This window comes from Podarcis gaigeae, assembly GCF_964106915.1.
Source record: "Podarcis gaigeae genome assembly, chromosome: 3".
Lineage (NCBI taxonomy): Eukaryota > Metazoa > Chordata > Lepidosauria > Squamata > Lacertidae > Podarcis > Podarcis gaigeae.
The window spans coordinates 31,259,769-31,285,009 of NC_139680.1; the positions used below are offsets into that span (position 1 = coordinate 31,259,769).

General features: G+C 42.4%; 1 protein-coding gene across 3 annotated transcripts in view; it reads right to left on the minus strand.

The window, feature by feature from the left end:
• NBAS (NBAS subunit of NRZ tethering complex) overlaps positions 1–25,241 on the minus strand; it is a 176,408-nt gene that overhangs the window by 93,065 nt on the left and 58,102 nt on the right. For all 3 annotated transcript variants that reach the window (XR_014561897.1, XM_083729673.1, XM_083729672.1), the window contains exons 22-28: positions 15,912–15,995; positions 14,564–14,717; positions 6,846–7,031; positions 5,836–6,009; positions 2,988–3,121; positions 1,501–1,563; positions 712–834 (exon numbers count right to left, since the gene is read on the minus strand). Coding sequence is in view for 2 of the 3 variants with exons in the window: in XM_083729673.1 (XP_083585799.1) it covers positions 712–834; positions 1,501–1,563; positions 2,988–3,121; positions 5,836–6,009; positions 6,846–7,031; positions 14,564–14,717; positions 15,912–15,995 (918 nt within the window). In the remaining variant the exon portion in view is untranslated. The remainder of the gene's footprint in view (positions 1–711; positions 835–1,500; positions 1,564–2,987; positions 3,122–5,835; positions 6,010–6,845; positions 7,032–14,563; positions 14,718–15,911; positions 15,996–25,241) is intronic.

Sequence of the window (25,241 nt, forward strand, 5' to 3'; positions counted from 1 at the left end):
CTGAATTGCCGGGTGGAAGTTGGGGCTGGGTTGCCAGGCGGTGGCAGGGGGTGGTAGCCCCCTCAACATTGGGGGGCTGCTCCCTGCTAAAAAATATTGGAGGATCTGAAGTTGCCTCCAGCCCATATACCTGGCGCCACTGCCCAGAACAGGTTGGGTGGCATGGGGGAGGAAAGAAAGGTCATGTTTTACAAGCAGACATTTTCCCGTGCACATATTCCACTTAGCGCTACTCGTTGGGAGATCATCTAACCCAAGGCCTACATTCTGAAAGGTTTAAATTGCTCTGCCATGCCTCCATCAAGAGAGTGGTACCATTCTGTTCTGCACACCATGGGCAATGGATCCTTGACAATGGGGCAAGATTTGTGTTTTGATGAACCATGGAGCCAAAGGAGAAGACGTGCTGGAATCTGCCACTTTTGCTTGTGTCATGAGCAATTATTTTATGTTCGACAAAGGGCATCCAAGGGAATTTTACCACCACTAAACCATCTTCCTTGTGAAGCAAACATCCGAGTTGCCTCCTGAGGAGCTAAAGACATGTTTACAAAGAAATCTGTCCTTTGAATTGTTTGTCTTTCCTGCTTGAGACCACAGCTTCAGCTGTTCATGTTCTGACCTGGAAAAGCCACGCACAACATTTCATCTGCGAAGGTACCAAACAACCATTAAAGCTCATAATTTCGTGTGCCACCATCCGTTACTCACTTGCGGCCTGTGTGCCTGGTCAATCGAATCATCAGCTTCCGTGCTTCTTCTGGGCTGTCCTGTGTGTCTTTTACAAAGGATACAGGCTTTTGGAGTCCATGCTTCTCCAAGATTTCCGATACGCTGAAATAACAGTAGGCATAAAAGCATCATCAGCCATTCAGCCAAATCTTAAATCCTGCCTGTGGCCATTATTGCAAATTATTGTTTATGTGTAAAAATTGAATAAATATATATTTAAGACTGAAACCGAAACCAAGAGGTATGGTGATGTTTATCCACTGAACAATGATGACTTCAAGTTATACAAAAAATACACACCCAACCACACATACCATTTGAGAAGGCATTTTGTTTTCAGTATTTAGCACCATATCATTATATTCCATAAAACAATGTAAAACTTGATCCACACCCCGCCCCCCTGGAACCTTATAAGGAGATGCTCCGGGAGGTGGGGTAGTACAATGAAACAGCTTATATAGCTGAGCCTTTTAAAGAAATTAGATGAAGGGCCTTTTTTTTCATTCTTCGTGTTAACTATATTGTCACAATGCTACATTACCCTTCACAATGTTACAGGTTGGGAGGGGGGAACCCCTTTGGATATAAACATGTGTTTATGGAAAGGTCAAGGTCCAAAAAGTAATTTCCACTAAGCCTGCAGTAATATTTGACCTACAAGCTCTCTTTTGTAATAATCCTGGCATTTTGAACTGTAAAACCTAGCGCTAGGTTAATAAAGAAAACGTACTGGAAGAGATGAATGAAGAAAGGCGCATTTCTTACCTAAGAATTTGTTCCAATTCATCAACTTTGTCGTGAAGGTTATTTGTAATGTCTGTTTCAGGACTGAAAGGATGTATCAAAACAAAAAAACAAATTTGTATATTCTGCATACTATGAAAAAAATGTAATACAAACCACCACTGAGTAATATCCCAAATACTGTGTTTTTCCGTGTATAACATGCCCCCCTGTATATAAGACACCCCCTTTTGGGGGGACTAAAAATCGAGAAAATGGGGGGGGAGAGAGAGATTGCCCTTGTATAAGACAATTCCAATTATTTTGTATTATTTTATCATTAAAAAAACCTAGTCTTACACACGGAAAAGTACGGTAAGTCATATTCACAGCAGATCTGCTGAAATCAATGAACATTCACTGATTTCAATTAGTCTTTTCTGAGTATGACTTACCGTATGTGGAGATCACCCATTACAGTGGTACCTCGGGTTACATACGCTTCAGGTTACAGACTCCGCTAATCCAGAAATAGTACCTCAGGTTAAGAAATTTGCTTCAGGATGAGAACAGAAATCGTGCTCCCGCAGCACAGCAGCAGCAGGAGGCCCCATTAGCTAAAGTGGTGCTTCAGGTTAAGAACAGTTTCAGGTTAAGAACGGACCTCCGGAACGAATTAAGTACTTAACCTGAGGTACCGCTGTACACCCTTCCAATCTTCCCACAGTGAAAGTGGGAGTGATCCTCCAATTGCATGCTTCCTCCTCACCCAATTCCATTAGTCCATTAGTTCCATGACCAGTGGATGGGGCTACAGAGACAGGCTGCGTAGCCAAGATTTCTTCTTCCCACAAGGGAGGAGCAGCCCAGTTATGAGGGGCAATACAACTTGCCTAAACTTTGATGGCACCCAGAGGGAACTTGACACATGAACAGTTCAGCAGGATGGAGTGACCAAGGTGCCAAACTGTTAAAAAAAAGGATATGGCATTGCATTCCCTGTTTTCTCAACCTGACTGAAATTTAAGTTCTTATCCAGGCTTTCTACATGTGGGGAGCATTGCAGCACATAGTAATCCCAGCTGCAGACTGAAGAAGAAGAGTTTGGATTTGATATCCCGCTTTATCACTACCCGAAGGAGTCTCAAAGCGGCTAACATTCTCCTTTCCCTTCCTCCCCAAAACAAACACTCTGTGAGGTGAGTGGGGCTGAGAGACTTCAAAGAAGTGTGACTGGCACAAGGTCACCCAGCAGCTGCATGTGGAGGAGCGGAGACGCGAACCCGGTTCACCAGATTACGAGTCTACTGCTCTTAACCACTACACCACACTGGCTCTCTGAAGCATGAGGGTTTGGTGGGGGGTGATCAGCAATTACCACTAGATCGTATGGATTGTATAAATTAGTTCACATCATTCTTTGAATACTGATTGACATTTTAATTGTTTAAAAGCAGCATTTGTAAAGGATTTCTATTAGCTCAACATTTTTTATTTATTTTTTTAAAATGGGACATGTCTATACTCACCCATAACCTCTCTGGGGGAGACATTCTAAGATATCATAGCAATGAGAAAGCTGGTCATCACGTTGGCAGCTGTAGATGCAGTCTAACGCAATCGTCATCAACAAGTCTTGATCCGAAATTATTTTTTGCTGACACTGGGAGAACAAGAAAATGCTATATTCATTGCTGTACAGTAGAGTACGGTCTGTAAGTATGTATGTGTCCCCCAGCCCAAAATTTGGAGTTGTTTTCTTCCATATCTCTGTGTGACAGACAACCGACTCTTGAACAGCACAATTACAACCATAAAGGCAATTTAGTGATTTCTGTTAAATGCAGAGGCCTTCCTGGTTCTTTAATAATTCTCCGTTGAATATCTTTCATAATTACAGAACTGGCAATGGAAGCTCATTTGAAACCAGCGATCACAGTAGCCGGTTGGAACAGCAAGGTATTTCTAGTTTCGTTTAAAAACACGCACCCACACACAAATCACAATATTTTTCAGCAGACAATTTATTAAAATAAAAATGTAATTCTAAAGCTGCTCTCTCTCCCCCCCCCCAGCTGCATTATGCTATTTCATTTGCACATAAATAACTTCAATATGCACCAGAACGCTAGCTTCCCATGACTCGTTGTTTACAGCCAATCTACTTCTGTACACAGCCGGAAAAGTAAAGAATTAATGAACATCCTATCAAGATGCTATTAGGATGCTGGAATGTGAATTTAGTCTGGATCCGTGGCTATAATACAATGCCCCCGAGAAGATGAAAGTTACTACAAATTTATGTAAAGACCAAGTTAATCTCCCTCAAAAAAGCTCCTTCTCCTCTGCCTTTCAAAGATGACATCAAGAGCAAATGGCTTGTGTAAAATAAATGAGACAATCCAACTCTATACATGTCGACTCAGAAGTAAGCCCCAGTGAGCTCAACAGGGCTTACTCTCGGGTAAATGGAAGGTGACTGCAGCCTGACTTTCTCAACAGATTCCATTGTGCTCTTTAAGAATCAACCACGAGTTCCCAGTTAACACCAACTGCTGGACCAAGACACAGACATAGGCAAAAAACAACATTATTGGTGGGATCCCAGAACTGTGGAATCCTGTGCCCCTGGAGATCTACCAAACCCTAATGCCTTAGAGCGACCTTGGAAGCATTTTGAATGGTTTTTGATTACTTGGACTGATGTTAGTTGTCAAGAAGTATTTGACAGTTGTCAGGAAGTTAGTTGTCAGGAAGGTGGTAGAATGAATCGCACTACTTTATCCTGTAGATCAAATTTTTGAATGTTTCACAGCATAGCAATAAAACCAACGGTACATTCCCGCAGGTAGGAAACTAGCACAGTAGGGGACAGGCTGGTGCTGAATCTCTCTCCTTTTACATGCTAGGGGTTTGTTTTAGGTAAGGGATTCAAAAATAGAAACCTCACACAGTTCTGTTCTGAAATAGCCCACTCTGCCACCTGAGAATCCTACTGCCTCATTCTTCACCTAGATGTGTACAGTGGTACCTCAGGTTAAGTACTTAATTCGTTCTGGAGGTCCGTTCTTAACCTGAAACTGTTCTTAACCTGAAGCACCACTTTAGCTAATGGGGCTTCCTGTTGCTGCCGCGCCGCCAGAGCACGATTTCTGTTCTCATCCTGAAGCAAAGTTCTTAACCTGAGATACTATTTCTGGGTTAGCGGAGTCTGTAACCTGAAGCGTATGCAACCTGAAGCATATGTAACCCGAGCTACCACTGTACTCAATTTCCCAAATATGTGAAAGGGAAACCAGGCACCTTCAGCTCTTCATTCTCATTTGTGCCTCAGTTTGTTCTTCCCCCAAGTGCTACCCCCAGGTGTGAAGTTAAGGGGTTGGTTTTTTTTGGGGGGGGGAATTTACGAATGATTTAAAAAGCGACCGCAGGACACTTAGGTTGTATCCACACAAACAATGTCCACTGCATCTCATTCACCTTCCCGCTGCAGTGGTACCTATTTATCTACTTCCATTGGCATGCTTTTGAACTGCTAGGTTGGCAGGAGCTAGGGCAGAGCAACGGGAGCTCACTCTGTCGCGAGGATTTGAACCGCCAACCTCCCAATCAGCAAGCGTCCCTACAGGAGCAATAATGCCTTAAAGAGAGCTTGTGACTCTTCCAGTGTCAGGTTTTGCATGTGTCCTGAGCAAAGGCGCTTCCTTCTACAGAATGATAGGGCCAGATTAAACTAATGAAACCTGCTAGCGGAAGCCTATGTGACACGCCTCTCTCCCCAGTGCCACTCTACTGTAGAGGCAGGATCATTTCATCTAGCAAGCTGAAATGCTTGCGCTGGGGGAACAATTGCCATAATGATACATTGAATTCCTCACACAGGCCCCCAATAAAATTAACGGATCTCCCCCACCACAATGCAAGAGAGGAAAAAGCTCACAGAGATGCTTAGCAGGGACCTATTAAGTGCAGGCTGAAACACAGAGATGCTGCATGGCTGGGCAAAGGTATGGAAGATATATTTAGATTTCATAACAGAGAAGAACAGTGGCTTTCAGTGGAGAGCCTCCCCCTGCTGAAATACCCACTCTGCCGGATAAATGCAGAAATGATTAATGATTAAAGCTACATTCTGACATCCCAATACAGATTAGCCGTGTATTAGAAATCCCACTTTAACCTTGTCTGGAGAACAAATGTTTGTATCGACAAGACAAATGTTCAGTCCTGCCAAGCTGTACAGTGACAGCCATCTCCCAAACTGATCAGCGAAACAAGGTGCACTATTAAGTATACTTGCAAATGCAATTCAGGCGGGGTGGAGTAGAGATAAACTTTCAGGTGCATGCGAATACACAACTAATCATCTGAATTTACCGCTGGCTTTGAATGTTCAAAGATTTTCAGAGGAAACGTCAGGTCTTCTTTCGCCAGTGTTACCAAATACTCTTTCAAAAGCTCATTAGCGATGCCTGGAGATTCATTTTCGCAGCGGTGTAGGAATGGGACCATCCACTGATAGGCATTCTTCACATACCTTTCTCCCGTTGACTGAAATGGCAAAGGTTTTAAATTAAAGAAAAAATATGAATGCACATTAAGAGAAGAGCCAAATGCAAACTAAAATTGCAAAGCAGTTAAAGGAATAGCAATATATTTTTCCTCTGATCTCCCCAATGCTTTTCAAAAGGTTGGTATCATAAATAGCGAGCATAAAGTTATGAACTGTGCTAATGCAAATTTCTCTACGAAAAGCAAACTAACAAACAGGCTCATCAGTGTGAACCAGTTTCATTCTATTTTATCCAGAAAGGGCTGTCAGGCCACAATCCCACACAAGAATTAAGGCACACTTAAGCTCACCAAAATAAATTAGGATAAAGGCACTTAATGAATTGTAACATTGTGGCACCCTCAACCAGCATCTGGGGACTTTTTTTTTGGAGTGCAGACAGGTGCAAATCCAAGCAAGACTGGGCTATTTATTGAAGACACATTGTAAACAAATTAAAACATTAGGGGGACTGATATAAACACGTGCATCAAGAGACAAGGGGAAGATAAGGGAAAATTTGTAAATATATTTGAATCAGATATGCAGTAATAAAAAGATACGAAATAAATAACTACAGAAAGGAGGGGAGGGGAGTCAAGGGGAAAGTAAATTAGATTTGTAAAGATTTTGTTTTTCTTGTCAAAATATTTGTAAAAGCTGAAAATGGAAAATAAAATTATTATTTTTAAAAAAGCAAAAGAGAAGAAGAGAAAAGGCTGAGCTGAAGGACGTTGGGCAAACAGCTTCATCCTGCTCAGGATGAGATTTTATGCAGCAGAAAAGCCCCTTCCCAATCCATCCCATCCCACTGTGAGATAAAAAAAGAACATACATTTAACATCAAGAGTCTTAGTTTCTCAATATCCTTCCTCTGCTGCAGCTCTTTCAAGCTCAGAGTGATGTCACATCCAGTCTCATAAACCAACGTCTCCAGTGTAACCAGATTGTCACAAAGTGAGTGCAGACCAGGTATATTCCTCTCCATGCCCAGTCGAACCAGAGACAAAGCACAATCCACCTATTATTATTTTTTAAGAGAGAAAAGAAAAATGCACAGCTTGTAACCATTTGCAATTGGTTTTATTCTGGTTAAACGAAAGGAGAAGAGATATGGTTTGACCACCGGCTCAGCGACTTATAACTGGTCCAAATACATTTTATACAGAATGACTAATACAGAATCTTATAACTGCAGCATAACTTCTTTAAAATGAACAGATATATATACTGTATATATTTATATATATATATTTAGCATGCAATTTGCATTAAGTAATGCCCCTGTCTCCAGAACCCCGTCAGCCATATATGACAAATGAATGGACAGAATTATTTTTAGACCCCAGTTATCCTTTCTACATCAACTAGCATAGCAGGAACTTAAAAAATATAGAAATATCTCTAATGAGCTAAAATTGTCTCTCCTCGCAGTGAACAGCAGGAAGTATGAATGCAAATATATATATAATCTGTGATGGAACCACATGGTTACCCCATATATCAGAGAGGGTGTTCCAGACCTATCCAGAATATGCTGGATCCAGAATGAAGCGTAACTCCACCAAATGGTCCACCAAGGAACAGGGACCACTGCTAAAAGAGGTAGGTACCCCCCAAATTAAGTGGAGCCAACTTCAATGAAAAGAGATCCTGTTCACACAGATTGCTTTCTGGGGGAGATTGCTTTCCTCCTCAACCTCCCTTGGCATTCAACGACAAATCTCAGCAGAGCATTTTGGAAGGCAGCAAGGAAGCCACCCTCCTCCAACACTGTGACAAGTCTTCAATTCTGGATCTAACTCACAGATCATCAACCGCCTTGTCCTATGTGTAAGAAAGGTAAAAGGTAAAGGACCCCTGGGGGACGCGGGTGGCGCTGTGGGTTAAACCACAGAGCCTAGCACTTGCCGATCAGAAGGTTGGCGGTTTGAATCCCCGCGACGGGGTGAGCTCCTGTTGCTTGGTCCCTGCTCCTGCCAACCTAGCAGTTTGAAAGCATGTCAAAGTGCAAGTAGATCAATAGGCACCGCTCTGGGGGGGGAGGTAAATGGCGTTTCCGTGCGCTGCTCTGGTTTGCCAGAAGCGGCTTAGTCATGCTGGCCACATGACCCAGAAGCTGTACGCTGGCTCCCTCGGCCAATAAAGCGAGATGAGCACCACAACCCCAGAGTCAGACACGACTGGACCTAATGGTCAGGGGTCCCTTTACATTTTAAAGGACCCCTGGACGTTTAAGTCCAGTCAAAGGCGACAATGGGGTGCGGCACTCATATCGCTTTGCAGGCCGAGGGAGCTGGTGTTTGTCCGCAGACAGCTTTCTGGGTCATGTGGCCAGCATGACTAAGCCGCTTCTCGAGCAACAGGGCATCGTGACGGAAGCCAGAGCGCATGGAAACGCCATTTACCTAGGTGTACCTAGCTGCCATTTACTGTTGTCCTATGTGTCAAGCCCACTTTGCTGAACTTCCAAGTTCTCATAGAACTGTATTATAAAATGATGAAAACGCCTTCTTCCTGTGAGGAAAATCTTAAGTGCTTGAGGATTTTCAGAAGAAAAGGGTGACAAAGGGGGAATGGTAACAGAGAGTCATAAAGGTACACGAGGAAATGGGGGTTTCTTTCTTCTTCTACTCAGTACTAGAAGGGAGGACACCCACCGAGTTGATGACTGACAAAAGAAAATACTTCTTCATACATTAATTAGCTAACAGGCACCTAGGATGTGGTGCTTCCCACTACTTTAAATTGGCTTTTAAAAAAGTTTAGATCTACTCACAACGCAAAACAGGAGATAGACACTTTTCCTGTTGTAATCTTTCTTCTGAGTACCTAAAAGAGTTTGATTCAAAGATGATGGGACACAGAAAGCTGAACTTGACAGACTTGGGTCTTCTCTAGCAACCCAGTTCTTAAGTCCTTATTTTCACTTTCACTGAGATAAGGTTACAGATAGGTAGCCGTGTTGGTCTGCCATAGTCAAAACAAAAAAAAAAAATTCCTTCCAGTAGCACCTTAAAGACCAACTAAGTCAGTTCTTGGTATGAGCTTTCATGTGCATGCACACTTCTTCATCTGTGTATCTGAAGAAGTGTGCATGCACACAAAAGCTCATACCAAGAACTGACTTAGTTGGTCTTTAAGGTGCTACTGGAAGGAATTTTTTTTGTTTTGACTGAGATAAGGTTCCTTGATAAAAGAATCCAGGGAAGAAATGATGCGCTTTTGGATCTCCCTTTGGCCAAATGTCTCACTTTCCATAACTCAGAACCTTCTGAGGAACACTTCAAAGTCATACAGTCGTACCGCGGAAGTTGAACACCTTGCGAGACAAATGTTTTGGCTCCCGAATACCACAAACCCAGAAGTGATTGTTCCAGTTTGCAAATGTTCTTTGGAACCTGAACATCCGCCACAGCTTCCGATTGGCTGCAGGAGCTTCCTGTAGCCAATCAGAAGCCACACCTTGGTTCCCAAACGTTTTGGAAGCCGAACGGACTTCTGGAACAAATTCCATTCGACTTCCAAGGTGACAGTAATTTGAATTAGCTAGTTTTGGGCAGAAAAAAGTCACTGTGGATTATATGCAACTCCCAGGCCTTTATTCCTTTGAAAGAAACAGTTTGTAGGGGATGAGGCATAAAATAAATGCTGGAAACTAGAATGTTGCCAATGCCAGAACACTTTCTCCTGCTTCTCCATCCTCCACTCCAATGGGTATCTGGGGGGAAATAGTCTCTCTAAGATTGAAGGAGATAGAAAAGAGAGCTTCTGCTTACTGAAGCATGCATTCTTATTCAGTTCCTCATTTGTATATTTGGAGTTTGATTCTATTTCAAGGATTAAAAAAACAACACAGTACATGCTTCAGTAAGCAACTTGGGGGAAAATAATGGATTTCTCTCTCCCTGTCCTCCAATCTCTTCCATGTTCTGGTTCAACTAAGCAGATTTCTTGCAACCACCTTTTGGGTTAAGGTTCAATTTGATTTCCTGCTCGATACCAAATGTCCATAGCAGCACCATCAATTTTAGGCAGTCAACCAACTCAGTGCCTGGGATTTTCCAACTAGTTATCCACAATTTTAATGGTAGACACAACAGATAGTAGGAGCCTGTTTCATATGTAATGCTATGTCATGGCTTAGTTCAGGCATAGGCAAACTCGGCCCTCCAGATGTTTTGGGACTACAACTCCCATCATCCCTGACCACTGGTCCTGTTGGCTAGGGAGGATGGGAGTTGTAGTCCCAAAACATCTGGAGGGCTGAGTTTGGAGATGCCTGGCTTAGTTAACCACAGTTAGCTGGCCATCCAAATGCCTGTGACTTAACTATGGTTTATAAACCATGGTTAAAATTAATTTGTTAACCTAGTTTTGTTTGGGGTTTATAAACTTAACATTAACCATAGCTTTGTGTTATCTTCAAACCCAGACCTCCTCCTCCACTGTGGTTAAGGAGCCGTGGAAGAGATCTTTTATTGTTCCATGAAAAATGAGGGGAAATAATGTTGTGCCTCTTCTTTTATAAAAGAAAAGAGAACATCACGTTTGCCCCACTATAATTAACAGTCAAATTAAGGCTGTCTCCTGATTAAAGAAATCTTAGTCAATTAATCACAGTTTTATTCAATTAAATTTGCATGCATCTGCATAATAAAGCAATTTCCCTTTTCTTTTCTTTTTTGCTTTAGATGGTGTATGCGTGCCCTGCAGCAGGTGTCATCTTGGACGTGGCAATTCCTCCTGTGTGAGGGAGTAGGGGGGAAATCACTTTTTAAAAAGAGGATGCTTTTACATATATACTTGAATTGAAAACATATGTTCTTTAAAATTACTGCCTAATTAATTACGGCACCCTCTGAGCCGTTCATTTTTTTTAAATTAAAAAAATAGGTTAATATAAAGGACTGCATTTTGCAGCCTTAGTGTAAGTGCCTCACAAGCAGCAAATTAATTTTTACCCACATGTCAAGGTTCTAAATTCATTTGTGCAAGCAAACAGATGTAGGCAAATGCCAATTCTGCCCTTCTCAGCTACCTCCTGGTGACAGTGCAAAGGTAGAGTGAAACAACATGAATGAAGCTCAAAAGTAAAACCAGCGATAGCAGAGGATGTTGAAGAAAGAACAGGAAGTGTGGGATATTAGAGAGGAGTATGAATATAGAGGAAAGGCAAAAACAGCAGGCCCAGTATCTGCTCTGTAGGAAACAATCTTAATAAAGCGCACTATTTATATTAAGTCGTGAGTTGCTCCTTTGATTACACAGTATCACATGAAACACAGAGTACCTTTATAATCAATATTATGTAGGAGTAGAACCCTGGCTGTGAGTGAACATATTTATACAATATAGTCGTCATACTGTAAGTCAAAAACACAAAATAAATAAATAAATAAATAAATCCTTTACAGAGCTTCTATGTGCTCCTTGCAGTCTCTCCACCAGAGGTTGTCAGCTCTGCCACTAAGAGAAGACCTTACATTGCATACAGTTCTTTGTGTTTGAACAAGCATCAGAAGATGAAATGTCCGGTCACATTAGTCCACTTAAGCACGATAAGGCACGATATAAGATCCCTCCAGAACTCGTTTCTGACTCTCAAGTTGCAACTGCATGACTTGACATTTAACGACATTCGGCGAGGCCAGCTAACAGACACATTCTGAATTCTAATCAACTCAACTTCAGAATTTTAGATGCAGGTAGGTAACAGTTTGTTCTTGTATCTGAAGAAGTGTGCATGCACACAAAAGCTTATACCAAGAACAAACTTTGTTGCTCTCTAAGGTAGTAAAGGTAAAGGGACCCCTGACCATTAGGTCTAGTCGTGATTGACTCTGGGGTTGCGATGCTCATCTCGCTTTACTGGCCAAGGTAGTTCAGCTTCCGGGTCATGTGGCCAGCATGACTAAGCCGCTTCTGGCGAACCAGAGCAGGGCACGGAAACGCCGTTTACCTTCCCGCCGGAGCGGTACCTATTTATCTACTTGCACTTTGACGTGCTTTCGAACTGCTAGGTGGGCAGGAGCAGGGACCAAGCAATGGGAGCTCACTCCGTCATGGGGATTCGAACCGCCGACCTTCTGTTCGGCAAGTCCTAGGCTCTGTGGTTTAACCCACAGCCCCACCCGCGTACCTCAATATAGGATAATGGTGGGGAAACTGACTGTCCAAAACCAATCAAAATTTGTGTTTGTTCTTTCATAGGACAACTATGATATCATTTAACCACTGGCAATTTTCAGCTATATTATGCACAGAGTAGCTTGAAACAGCCAAAGTAAAAAACAACTGAGTCCTGTCCCTCCATTAATTATTTTTATATTCAAGTCTGAGAGCTTCAGAATGGCCAATTCAGCTCTAAAGAAACTCTGTTATTAGGTCTTAAAAATTAATGGAGTTTGATTTCAACCATCTATTGACTCTTTATTTCTAGTCCCTTATTTTCTCTCTGTGTGTGTGTACTTCTCTGCGAAACTCAGGACTAGAACTTTACACACACACACAAACCCCTAATTATTTCTGAATTTCGATATCATTTATGGCGCCAATTTTGCCTGCCTGAATTTACATGATTACAAAGCAACAAAAATTGAATCCAATCATATTCTGACATGACGCTTACTTCCAAGTTAAATGTACCTCTAATAATTAACCTAAGGAATTAAAAATAGCCTGTATATTAAGTTTACAATGATGAAAAAGCTTCAGTAAGCCAGAGAGTTATTTTCATATAAGATTGATTTGCCCAATTGTTAAACATAAGAATGTTGGAAATAAGTAATTAACACACCTGGCCAAATACTAGTCAACACATTTTTCAGAAAATCTTTTAATAATTCTGTTTCATTAGCTGAAAGGTCATCTGAAAAAAATAAATCCATTTATATTAGAAACATTTAATGGCAAGTCTATTAATGGCAGCAGAAGTTATGACAACATGCCACTGGGAAAAGTACTACACAAAAACCAGAAGTACACATTCCCAGTTGGCTCCTAATTTTTACCAGGCTCGGATAAGCCTAGGCATTAGTGAACGTAATTGTTTCTGTCACTCAAAGTGGCAATCCTGCTGAATCTCTGGTTAACCTCTGGAATTGGGAAATGACTAGGCAGTTGATGCAATGGCTCTTGAACGCCAGCTCCCCACATGCGGAGCAAAGCTAAGTCACTGGTGGTCCCAAAAGTTGGCAGCACTGAAAATGAATAGGTTGCTGACTAGATTGATGGAGGTGGAAGACTCGTGGCAATAGCTTCCTCTTCCTCTTACCATACCCATCCCACGATGGGCGGCCTTGTTCCTCCAGTCAAAACCAACACATTTACTCCTCTCATTTCACATCCCATAATGAAATACCATCACCATTTGCTCTTGTTTTCTCTCTGTCTCTCTTTTAAATCATAACCACTTTTTTCAAAGCTGTTGGCACTCCATCTTCTCCTTGTTATGGTTGTATCTGAATACATGCCTATAATCACATGATTTATTTAACAGTAGTGGCAAGCAGGCACCATCCCAAAACTGGAGCCATCTAGCAGCAAGAGAACATCAACTGACAAAAGAACATTAACTCAGCCATAACTTTACACAGAAATGTATTCTTCTACATATTGCATGCAAATAAAACCCAGTGCAGAATATACAATGGTATGCATACACCAGTCTTCTCCAGACTGGTGCCCTTTGAATGTGTTTTGGACTACAACTCCCAACAGACCCAGGCAGCTGTCAGGGCTGGCTCAGATGCAGGTCAGCATTCAAACACAGAGACGAGCGTGAAGCTTAGTTCTTGATTCAAGAAAGCAATGCAGAGAAGCCTCAAGGAGGACCAGCTTCCATAGCACAGTTGCCAGGACTGACAATTTCTGCTTCCCCCTAAGACATCTCCTTCTTCTGGAGGCTGTCCACAAAGACATAAACTACAGTGGGAGTGATCTCTTGCTTGTTGTTCAGCCACATATGCATAGCTCTTTGTGTCCTTGGAGACAAGGGGGAACGGAACCTAACACAGTAGGACAGGCAAGCTCCTGGGAAGCTGCATGGGCTGAGTCTGAACTGCTTTCTGCCCTTGGCTCTTCTCTCTCACTCACACCTGTTGCCTCCCCACCACCTTCATCTTCTGACCTGTCCTCAGTGTCCCACCACCATTCCCCATGCTCTAAACCTTCATTCTCTGAGGCTTCCTTAGCTGGTGCCTCCCACCACTCCTCGTCATCCAGCCAGTTCCTGACAGCAGCACAGCCAATGATCAGTGATTATGGAACCCATAGAACTGTAGAGTTGGAAGGGACTGTGAAGGTCGTCTAGTCCAATCCCTGCAATGCTGGAATCTTTCACCCAACGTGAGACTTGAACCCAAGACCCTAAGATTAAGAATCTCGTGCTCTACCGACTGAGCTATATCATCATCCAACAAAATCTAGAGGATACCAGGTTGTGGAAGGCTGGGCATACACACACTCAAATAGGTCTGTATAACCAATTCGCTTTATAGGGCATATATTTGAAGTCATGGCAGTACACATATGGTGGAATAGTGCATTTACCTGCATAGAGTAGTTTTCAATCTCTTCTGCTCGTTTCCAATACCAGTCCGTGACCAGTTTTATGGAAAGCTCAGTGGTTCTGTACTTCAGCAACTCAGGTTGAGACTCATATAAAAACTCGCCTTCATCTTGAAGAGCTGGTTCAACCATCAGCCTGAGCATCATAGATAAACAGTCATTAAATGTAGAAAGCTAGGACTTTAAAATGATGCTAACCGGGGAACTGTAGTTTGATAAATGTCCTGAGAACTGGAGGAGACCCCTCACAGTGCTACAATTCCTGGGATTCTTAAACTACAGGTCCCAGAATTCTCTGTGGGAAGCCATGGCTGTTGAAGTAGTATAAGAATTATCTCAATGTATGGCATGGATGTTAACCTATGTCTTAGGCAGACTCATTAGGATTATCTTTTCAAAAATCATGTTAAATGATAACTAGTTCAGTTCTGAAAAACTAGTGCCTATAAATAAATATTTTTTTAAAAAAATATCTAATTTTGGAGGTCACCACTGTTATTTACATAATGGGCATTTGACCTTTATGCAAAAGCCTACGCAGAGAAAACTTATTTACCCCTACTGAATTTCTAGCTATTCCTGGTAATTAACCTTATCACTACATCAACAGGTGTTTACATAATAGAGGCAATTTACTACAGTGCTCCAAATGAGTTGACAAGCTTGCCTATTTAAGCAGAAGCAATACTTTAATGTGCAAAAGCCGTTGCAGGCATGAAAACCTGCTGCCACATACAGAAAGGGCACTGTTAACACACTGAGCCTGTAAGTTATTACTTGGCTGTCAGGATTTTACCCAAGCAAGAACAGGGGCCACGCGGTTCAGCTGTTCACTTCTACTCATGGTGATGGGAGCAGGAGAAAGATCCTGTATGCTTGAGGCCCAATTCTGATCTCACTGTGATTAAAATCCTGTGGCTCAAGTAGGAGGCTTGCTAAGTAAAGAATCATTCAAATCACTGCGAAGGCCATAAAGGGAAGCGTGCATCACTCCACGGCGCCATGCACATAGCAATTCTTCTGTGTACTTATACAGGTTTCACCTCATACCGCATGATCAAAGCTTGGGAATGTATCACGGGACCACAGCCCAAAGCTCTGTGCATTTTGGGACTTTATGTTTCCTCCAGAAAAAAAGGGAGGAAGTAATCCACATGTGTTTTCCTCTCCAATAAGGAAACAGTTTAGCTCCTACACTTGAGTCTTCAAAGATAGTAAGGCCAGATGGGATAGTTGCTTAATTGCAACTGACTGGTGCTAATGTAAAAATGGATTGATATATTGAACACACACACACACACACACACACACACTAATTTCATACACCTACTTGCACGTTGCCCTCTCGCACCAGTCTTCCTCCCTGTGCTTCTGTTCATTCCAGGGAAGAATTTTCAGTGCTCCATCTCTGCGGCTGTTAGAAAACAAAGCAAAAATATCAATGGTGTGTTGAAAACCAGTCTACTAATTAAATGCACAGTAACAGGTATTGGGGGTGGGAATAAATACTGTGAAAGGCAGAAACAGCACTTTATGCTACATTAATACTAATACATCCACTAACCAATGTGTCCTTTTATTTAAAATGCATCTCTGGGTTATTTGTGGGGCATAGGAATTCGTTCATCCCCCCCGCAAAAAAATATATAGTCTGGCCTCCCGCAAGGTCTGAGGGACAGTGAACCAGCCCCCTGCTGAAAAAGTTTGCTGACCCCTGCTGTAAACTGTTGTTATTGTTATTATCTTTATTGTTATTATTATCATTATTATTGTTGTTGTTGTTATCCTATTGTATAGGAAGTTCTTTTTTTAAATGTTTGATGCTTTGTTGTGTTTTTAAATATGCTGTAAGCTGTCCAGAGTGGCTGGGGAAACCCAGCCAGATTGGCGGGATATAAATATTATTATTAGCATTAGCATTAAAATACAGCACACACGAAGATGGCACTGTATATGGTTTTCTCAGCTTGAAGCTCAAGCACAGGCAATTTACACCACCAAACCCATCTTTAAAAAGGCCAGCAGGGGCACTAAGAAATAGTTCCAACTGAATGGATAGAAAGACGGCAGGTTTGTGAGGACACAGAGACTGCTGTCAGTTGCCCGTCCTTGTTCTTTGCCACAAATGAACAGCAAATTGCATGGCTGTACCAGAGCTATTTTGACATGTGTTGCATCACATGTTTCTTACATGTATACAACCTCTTCATTAGAAATAGATGGCTTTCTCTTGCTTCCACAGCAGGGTCTCAACCTCACTACTGCAAATCTTTTAAATTAATAGCGAGAGAGAAAATGACATCTGTGGATTCTTTGAAGTAATAGGATTTTGTACCAACTTCTGAGCAAATTATTCTCCTGAGCCAAGATATCCCTGCTGTATTGATTTTCTCAATTAAGTCAGATGTGGCTCTCTTGCTACAGGCATCTAGGGTGAAATATTTCCTGTGGTAATAAAAAACATCTACAAACAGAATGGGTGCTTGCCAACAAAGATAAAGATTAACAACAAAAAGAGTTATTACCAGACCGATCTGTTATGGTTTTAAAAGCATCATTGCCGTGGCATTTCCAGGACTCTCAAAAGCCATAAAAACAACTTGTTAAGAGACAAAACGTAATGAAAAAGACAAAACGTAATGAAAGGGAGACAGAAAACAAAGCTCCACCATTTTAGCAAGTCTTCGTTTGAGCAATGGCCATTCTGTTTCTCATTAGCCCAACCATTCTGCTATACTATTGATTCTGCCACATATTCCAGAAAGAAAAAAATTGTGCCACCCGGAAGCCATGATATATCCTACAACTTAAGAAGTCGTCATCAGACATCAGGGCGGACTCTAAAACTTGTTTGCAATCCAGGACTCATTTCTGGAGCAGTGGCATTGCTACATACAAACTTCCTATACAATAGGATAACAACAACAACAATAATAATGATAACAATAAAGATAATAACAATAAAGATAATAACATATGGGAAGTTGCAATGGGGTGGGGGCCTACATATGGGAAGTTGCAATGGGGTGGGTGGGGGGAGGTAATGGAATCAGGGGAGGCGTGCAGAAGGATTTAACCCGTTACTCCCCTTATTGCAGTCCTGATGAAAAATCTTCAATATTTTCTTTGGTTTGGAAGGAAATCCTCCATTGGAAATTCCCCCACCCACTTTGCTCTTGTGCCATCAATTACCACCACAATCCAGCTAATGCAATTTGCATTTAAAACAACAACAACCACATGCTAAATACAAAGACACATGTAGTTTAGCTCTGACAAGAGGAACCTTTTTAAAAATAACTTTTTCTATTGGTTTTACAGTATTTTATAAATTTTAACTTTAACCATTTCAAACATTAAAATAAAAGGTTCTATTGAACCTTCGGACCTACTTCCCTCCCTCCATGGGTTTCATATTCAAGATAAAATTTTCTGTATATTTATTGTTTATCCATCTGTTAAATATCTATAGTTACCATACTTAATTGACAAGAGGTACTTTCAAGTCAGCAAGTGCAGTTTCCAGGGAGATCTGATCTTTGCCGCTATCCCAACAGCAGCCCAGAATGCTTGCTCCACATTTTAATCCAACGAATATAACTTGCATTTAAAATGTGTCTCAACTCTCTCTGCAGCACGGTACACAGTTAGCTGCGACTAGACCCATTCAAATCAAAAGGGATCTAAATCTGCTCAGCTTTTTATACCCTTGATTTATACTGTTTATTCTCGGGGCTTTGGAATCCTTCTGTGCTTATTATGCACGAGATGCCTGCAGAGCTGTAGTCTGTTCTCAATTATTTATTGTTGGGCTTTTCAGCCGCTCTTTCGCCAAAGCTGCTACACACTGCTGACGGTACTTGAAAACAGAACAATTAAAAAGAACAGCTATTCTCCCATTTGGAGAAGTCCGAGACAAATCTCTAGGTCGTGTATGATCTAATGATGCCTCGATGAATTTTGGTTGAATGGCACAGCTATTTCAGAGCACTACATAAACTTCATGTTGCCAACTGAACTCGTTTCTGCAACTGATGAATTCCAACATAAATATGTAATACCGTCCGCCCAGTTAATCCTAGCCATGCAGTCATAGGAAGAGTTTTAATCCCTTCTGCAAATTTGTTGTTTTGCACTTATTTTTGGACAGCACTGCCTGACTACAAGAGATAGCAGCAGGCAGTACTTTTAATATCAGCCAGCTAAAAGAATAGTGTTAAGTGCTTGTCGAAGACTATTATAGAACTGCTCAAGCTGAACAAATCCACTTTGGCTTTTAGAAATTTAAGTTGGCACATCTTCTTTCACTCTTAATATACAAACAAATGAGCAGACCTAAGGCTGCTTTCTCAGTGTGAACCTTCACAGTAGGCATAAGAGAAATCAATCTAGTCCCAAGCATGTATCATTACAGTTTTAAAATGTCAATGGATACTTGCTGGCAAAGTTCCTTTCTTCTAATATTGTGGGAAGTCTAACAAATCCGTGCATGCCGACACAAAGGCGTGCCAATATGCAAGGATGCACGCTGCTTCAGTACAGAAAAATCATTGTAGGGAACACAATATTGTCACCTTGTGGCTGGATGCTGCACCACTCCCCCCCCCCAAAAAAAAAGGAAAAACAAACACAAGCAAAATTATTTTTCTCTCTCCTAAAAATGAAAGGTAGCTCATTGTAGGAAGAGTCAAGCAAAGCAAACCTTCTAGAAACTAGACATCGAGACACGTCACAGCTACCACAGTAGAGAGTGCAAAGAGGCATCAATGGGAGACACACTCAAGCATATGGCACTACTGGCTACCATCCACTGTAGGTTAAGATCCACAATGTTTTAGGAATATGAGCTCTTCTTGACGTCCAATGACTAGATTGGGTTGCTGCTTCAACAGCAACAGTGCCACACAGCAGGCCTTTTGACAGGAAGGCCTCGGTTGCTTCTTAAGTTGAAAATTCAGACTGCTTCTACATTTTAAGTGTTATTATAACATCACTCTTTAGAATAATTGATCGGTGCTTTGTTCTTCTTATCGGTTACTGCTTATTTACTGCTCATTTACTGATGGGGCTCATCAACCTTGGAAGATAGGCCATCTAGGAGAAGGAAAACTCTGGTCCTAAACCTCCACTGCCTTGCGGGACATCTTCAGGAGAAGAAAAAGGTGTAAAGAAGAAGAGAAGAGGAGTTTGGATTTGATATCCCGCTTTATCACTACCCGAAGGAGTCTCAAAGCGGCTAGCATTCTCCTTTCCCTTCCTCCCCCACAACAAACACTCTGTGAGTGGGGCTGAGAGACTTCAGAGGAGTGTGACTAGCCCAAGGTCACCCAGCAGCTGCATGTGGAGGAGCAGAGACGCGAACCCGGTTCCCCAGATTATGAGTCCGCCGCTCTTAACCACTATACCACACTGGCACTCTAAAGGAGTAAACCCTACACAAATCCAGAGTAGAGACCCTAAGGTGATTGGATGGCGCCTTCTGGCAACCCCTGCAGCCAAGCTGGTGCCAAACGAATTGCTCTGCTTTCCTTCGAACCACATCATCGAGGCTGAGAAAGGGGTCTTGTCGACTGGGCAGCCCAGGACCTCCGTACACACTGTCCAGGCTTGCACCCCAGGTGTTCCTAACGCAACAGTTTAACTTCACTCCCGGAGGCGCACTCCATTGTCTCTCAAAGCAAAAGGAACTGTATCTTTATGGTTTTGCCATCAAGCCATCTTGAGTGTTTTATGATAGAAGGGGATGAGAGATCAATGACTGAATGAACTGAATGACTGAATGAACGAAGTGGGACGGCCAAATCACAGGTATCGACTTGCATTCTAATTTTCCTTCAACAGTTCATGGAGGGGAAGAGACGGGGGGGGGGGGCATATCCTTTTCCCCACTGCTGCTCCCTCTGCCCCAGGGGCTGAGGGACCCTTGGTAATGGCAATGGCAAAGTGTTCCATAGGTCCACATAGGTACTGTAGGCCTGAAGACAGCAGCTGCTCACCAGCAGCCCATATCTTCCGGCCAGTGTTAGAAATTCAGATATGTAAGTTAGGTGCCAAGTGGCTCGTTAAACAGGGTTGCTGTCACCAAAACAGAATGCCACATTGCCATTTTGGGGCCAGACAACTTGAAAGTCGTCTTTTTCTTTTTTTATACATTTTTACTGGTGTTTTTTACATATCATTTTCAACAATCATTTAACATAGCTTCTTATCTTATACAGTATTTTAGACTTCTGTCAACAACCTCTGATGATTTTCCGTTCTTTATCACTTATTCTGCATTTCTTAATTTCTCTATTACTCTTAATTATCATTAACGAATAAGTCCCTTCGTAGTCTTTCTTGCAATATTTCAAATAGTTCTCCTTACAGAACTCCTTACAGTCCTACTAGCATAATCCGTTCATTACAATTGCTTTTCAAACAGTTCATATATTTTTTCCAGTCTTCTAAGAATCTCTGGTCCCGCAGGTTTCAAATCCTTCCTGTTAATTTATCTAATTCTGCATAGTCCATTAATTTCATCCACCATTCTTCTTTCAAAAGTCGCCTTTTTCGATAAAACTTTTTGGTTCCTGAAATTCATTCTGATGGTGCAGATAAAATATAATGGGTAGAATTCTACAGGATGTGTTGCTGGTGTGTGAAAATAGTCAAAATCCAAGGATCCCCAGGCATGCACCTACAGGCAGAGGAAACGTCAGGCACTATCCTGGCACCCGGACATCTTCACTTGGTCGCAAGCGGCCAATAGTCAGGAAGAAAACGCACCTGGCGAATTTTGAACGCTGATCTTCCCTAAAGGGGAAAGGATGGGGGAGGGGAGAGGCAAAGCCTTTCAAATTGCCTTGCAAGCCAATGGCTTTAAAAATGTTGCATTTTCCATACAGGAAAGCATGGGAGACAAAGCAGCTGCTGTAACCCAGGAAATCTCACCAAAAGCCCCTGCTGGGTTAGAAAGGGTTCCCCTGCTGATGTGGAGCTGGCACTTAAGGTCATAACAAAAGGTTTATTTTTACCAAAAAGAAATAAAAGGACAGAGCAAAAGCAAATAAAATTGTTTAATTGATGTAGCCAAAAGAAATAGTTGGCTTGTACGTTTTCCTGAGGTTGCAATGCCTAATTGAAAGTTGAGGAAGTCATTAGCCTTCGCAATTATAATCTCAACCTTCTGAATGTTTCAAGGAAACTAGAAAGTCTAACTCATTTATGAGCCCACTTGAACAATGTACATTATCCCTTTTAAGTTCCTAGCTAGTTGCCCTTTCTGTGGTCTTTAGAATTAAGCTGTTAAAGAGTTAGCTTATCTTTTAATGAAGGCAAGGAACCACCAAGCCAAACTGCACCCATAACGTAACAGCATATCACATTTATAAGCCATCGAAGGCCTGGCTCCCGTCTCAACACCCGTAACCCAAGTTCTTTAAAAATGAGCCATTTATAACGTTTCTCCTTGTAAATAGATTATTTTATCGTCTGTCCTTGAGGGGTTTAAAGCTTCAAATCACCAAGGATTCATATCAGTGCTCTGCTAGAAAAAAGAAAATTATGCTGCCTAAAATTAAGCACAATATTCCAAAGTGCTAGCTAGGGAGCATATCAAAGTGTAGATTAAATGCACCTCAGGCACTTGAAAGCCAGAAAAAGTCTGTCAAACAGCAAAACATCCTTCATCATGACTATTTATTTATTGTTTCCATTAGGTGCTTTGCAAGTCAAAGAAAAATGGCATTGCTGCGCTACTAAACTCGCAGGCATTGGGTATCAAATGTTTATAAAGCTCTGAAAATATTTTCACCCTAGTGTGCAGACTTCCAAGATGAAATGGTAGCATTGGGGTATTTGCAATCATTTTTGAGCCCTGAACACACCAGACAAAGCAGTTCTACTATGATTATCAGTTTATACAGAGATCTTTCTTTTTAAAAAACAAAACCAGGCACCACAATTTTCAAATTCGGTGTTCTGTACCTGTGCATGAAATGACATGCGCACACTTTTTCCATACACCTTGCAACAGATATGGAATAGACAATTCCTTCCACACACATTTTTTCCTTTGTGTAACCTGGCAAGTGGCTTTGTAAACTACCCAGTTGGGAATCAAAGAAACCCACCTCCAATAGATCTGTTCTTATTCCAACAGCAAATCAAAATGCACCCTGCCTCTCTGTGGATATTTTAGTAAACAAACAAATAATTTAAATAAGCAAATTACTGAGGATGGTAGCTTATAGCTCACAATTTTAATTCACAACAACAATATCTTGCAGAGGTAATGGCTTGGATCCAAACAACCTTGAGCATTCGGAGAAAAACATGCCAATTCACTTTAGGTTGTGTCAAAAAGACAAAATGCTTCCACCTCTGTGTGTGACACGAAGATAACAGCAATTGTCCACATACATAAAAGAGGTTTTCCAATATTAGTACACAAGTCGAGCTGCAGATTTTGAAAAGCTGGGGTGGGGATGGGGGCACCCTGAAACGCTTACGATAAAGTTCCCCTTCTCCCTACGTTTGCTCTTTGCATTGCAGTACTGATGTGAAAATTAAATTATGGTGCTCGGCAAAATAAATGCCGGGGTAAACTGAACCGTCATGGCCGAGCACATCCATTTCTCCATCTACAGCAGGCATGGTCAAACTTGGCCCTCCAGCTGTTTTGGGACTACAATTCCCATCATTCCTGACCACTGGTCCTGTTACCTAGGGATGATGGGAGTTGTAGTCCCCATACAACTGGAGGGCCAAGTTTGGCCATGCCTGCTCTACAGGCACCCCACCACAAACACCTATGTGCATCGCACTTGCGTGTGACCCTGTATACGTGGGTTAGCATGAAATACATAAATAAATAGATTGGCCATCCCTCGCATGGGGCTGCTGCCCAAGCAAGGAAAGGCGGCCTTCAATCGACCAGCAGCATGGGGGGACACCTTCTCCCTGCCTCCACAACTCTGCCGTGTGATCAGAACCCCATTCTGGCACTAGTTCTGCTGGATGCCCTTCTTAGTCCTCACCCTCCAAGGCCAGTTTCTGCACACAACGCTTCCCTTCAGGCAGGCAGGCAGGCTCAGGATAGGTCAGGCAGCAGCCCCAAGAGATTTCCAGCGTTAGTCTCTCTCTCTCTCTCTCTCTCTCTCTCTCTCTCTCTCTCTCCTCTCCACTCCTCTCCTCTACCCACATGCCCTCCCTATCAAAGTGGGGTGCTCCCCACTTTACGCTATTTCACTTAAGCGCACGGGGGCCTTGAATGCTGCCCTCACGTAAGCGGGGGTGATGCCTATACTAAAACCTATAACAGGGCCAAATTAAGAGAAGGGAGCAAGTAAATATGGCATAATGGGATCAATGCTGAAATTCCACATAGACAGATGTTTCAAGATCCTACAATTTCTACGATATGCTGCAGTAACTGAGTCAACATGTTTGCTATGGAACCCTGAACATTATGGTTCTATGGAGAAGGAGGCTGGGGATTTCTATTAGAGAATTCCTGGCCTTCCCACCAAACGAATTTCCGGCTCTGATAGAAGCCATGACCTCCCAACAATGACCTGGTTTGCACATATATAGTAAGGTAAAGGTAAAGGGACCCCTCACCATTAGGTCTAGTCGTGGCCGAATCTGGGGTTGCAGCGGTCATCTCGCTTTACTGGCTGGCGTACAGCGTCCGGGTCATGTGGCCAGCATGACTAAGCTGCTTCTGGCAAACCAGAGCAGTGCACGGAAACGCCGTTTACCTTCCCGCTGAAGCGGTACCTATTTATCTACTTGCACTCTGACGTGCTTTCGAACTGCTAGGTTGGCAGGAGCAGGGACCGAGCAACGGGAGCTCACCCCGTCGCAGGGATTTGAACCATAGTGTCTCTGATCAGGCTAGGGGCTGGGACATTGGTAGAGCTTCTGTTTGCTTGTCCAATGTCCTAGGTTCAATCCCAGGAGTCTCTAGGCAGGGCTGGGATGAATTGCCTGTCTGAAATTCCAGACAGCTGCTTCCAGTCAGTGTAGATAACAGTGACTTAGATCGGGCTTCCTCAAACTCAGCCCTCCAGATGTTTTGAGACTACAATTCCCACCATCCCTCACCACTGGTCCTGCTAGCTAGGGATCATGGGAGTTGTAGGGCAAAAACATCTGGAGGGCCGAGGCTGAGGAAGCCTGACTTAGATAGACCAATGGTATAAGGCGGATTCCTGTGATAAGCATCCCAAATCTGCCCAGTGATGAAGCTATGGGTTGCTCCTTGCTGTTGACTAAAGAGCCTTGGTTTGTTTTAACTATGGCTTCATGTTACATGGAAAGCCAACACCTTTCTTTAAGTACTGCTTCGTTGGCCAGTCCACCCCAGATATCCTAATGCAGGTATCCCCAACCTTTTGCCCTCCAGATGTTTTGGCCTACAACTCCCATGATCCCTAGCTAACAGGACCAGTGGTCAGGGATGATGAGAATTGTAGTCCCAAACATCTGGAGGGCAAAAGGTTAGGGATGCCTGTCCAAAAGCATGAAACAAGAGCTAGAAAACAAACCCAGCTTTGGAGAGACAAGCCATGGTTTGTTTCATCACCTATGGAATGTGCGTAAGCCCGTTAAACAAACCATAGCTTACCCCACCACTGAACTAAACAGAGCCATGTCCAATGTTGTCAGTACTGGT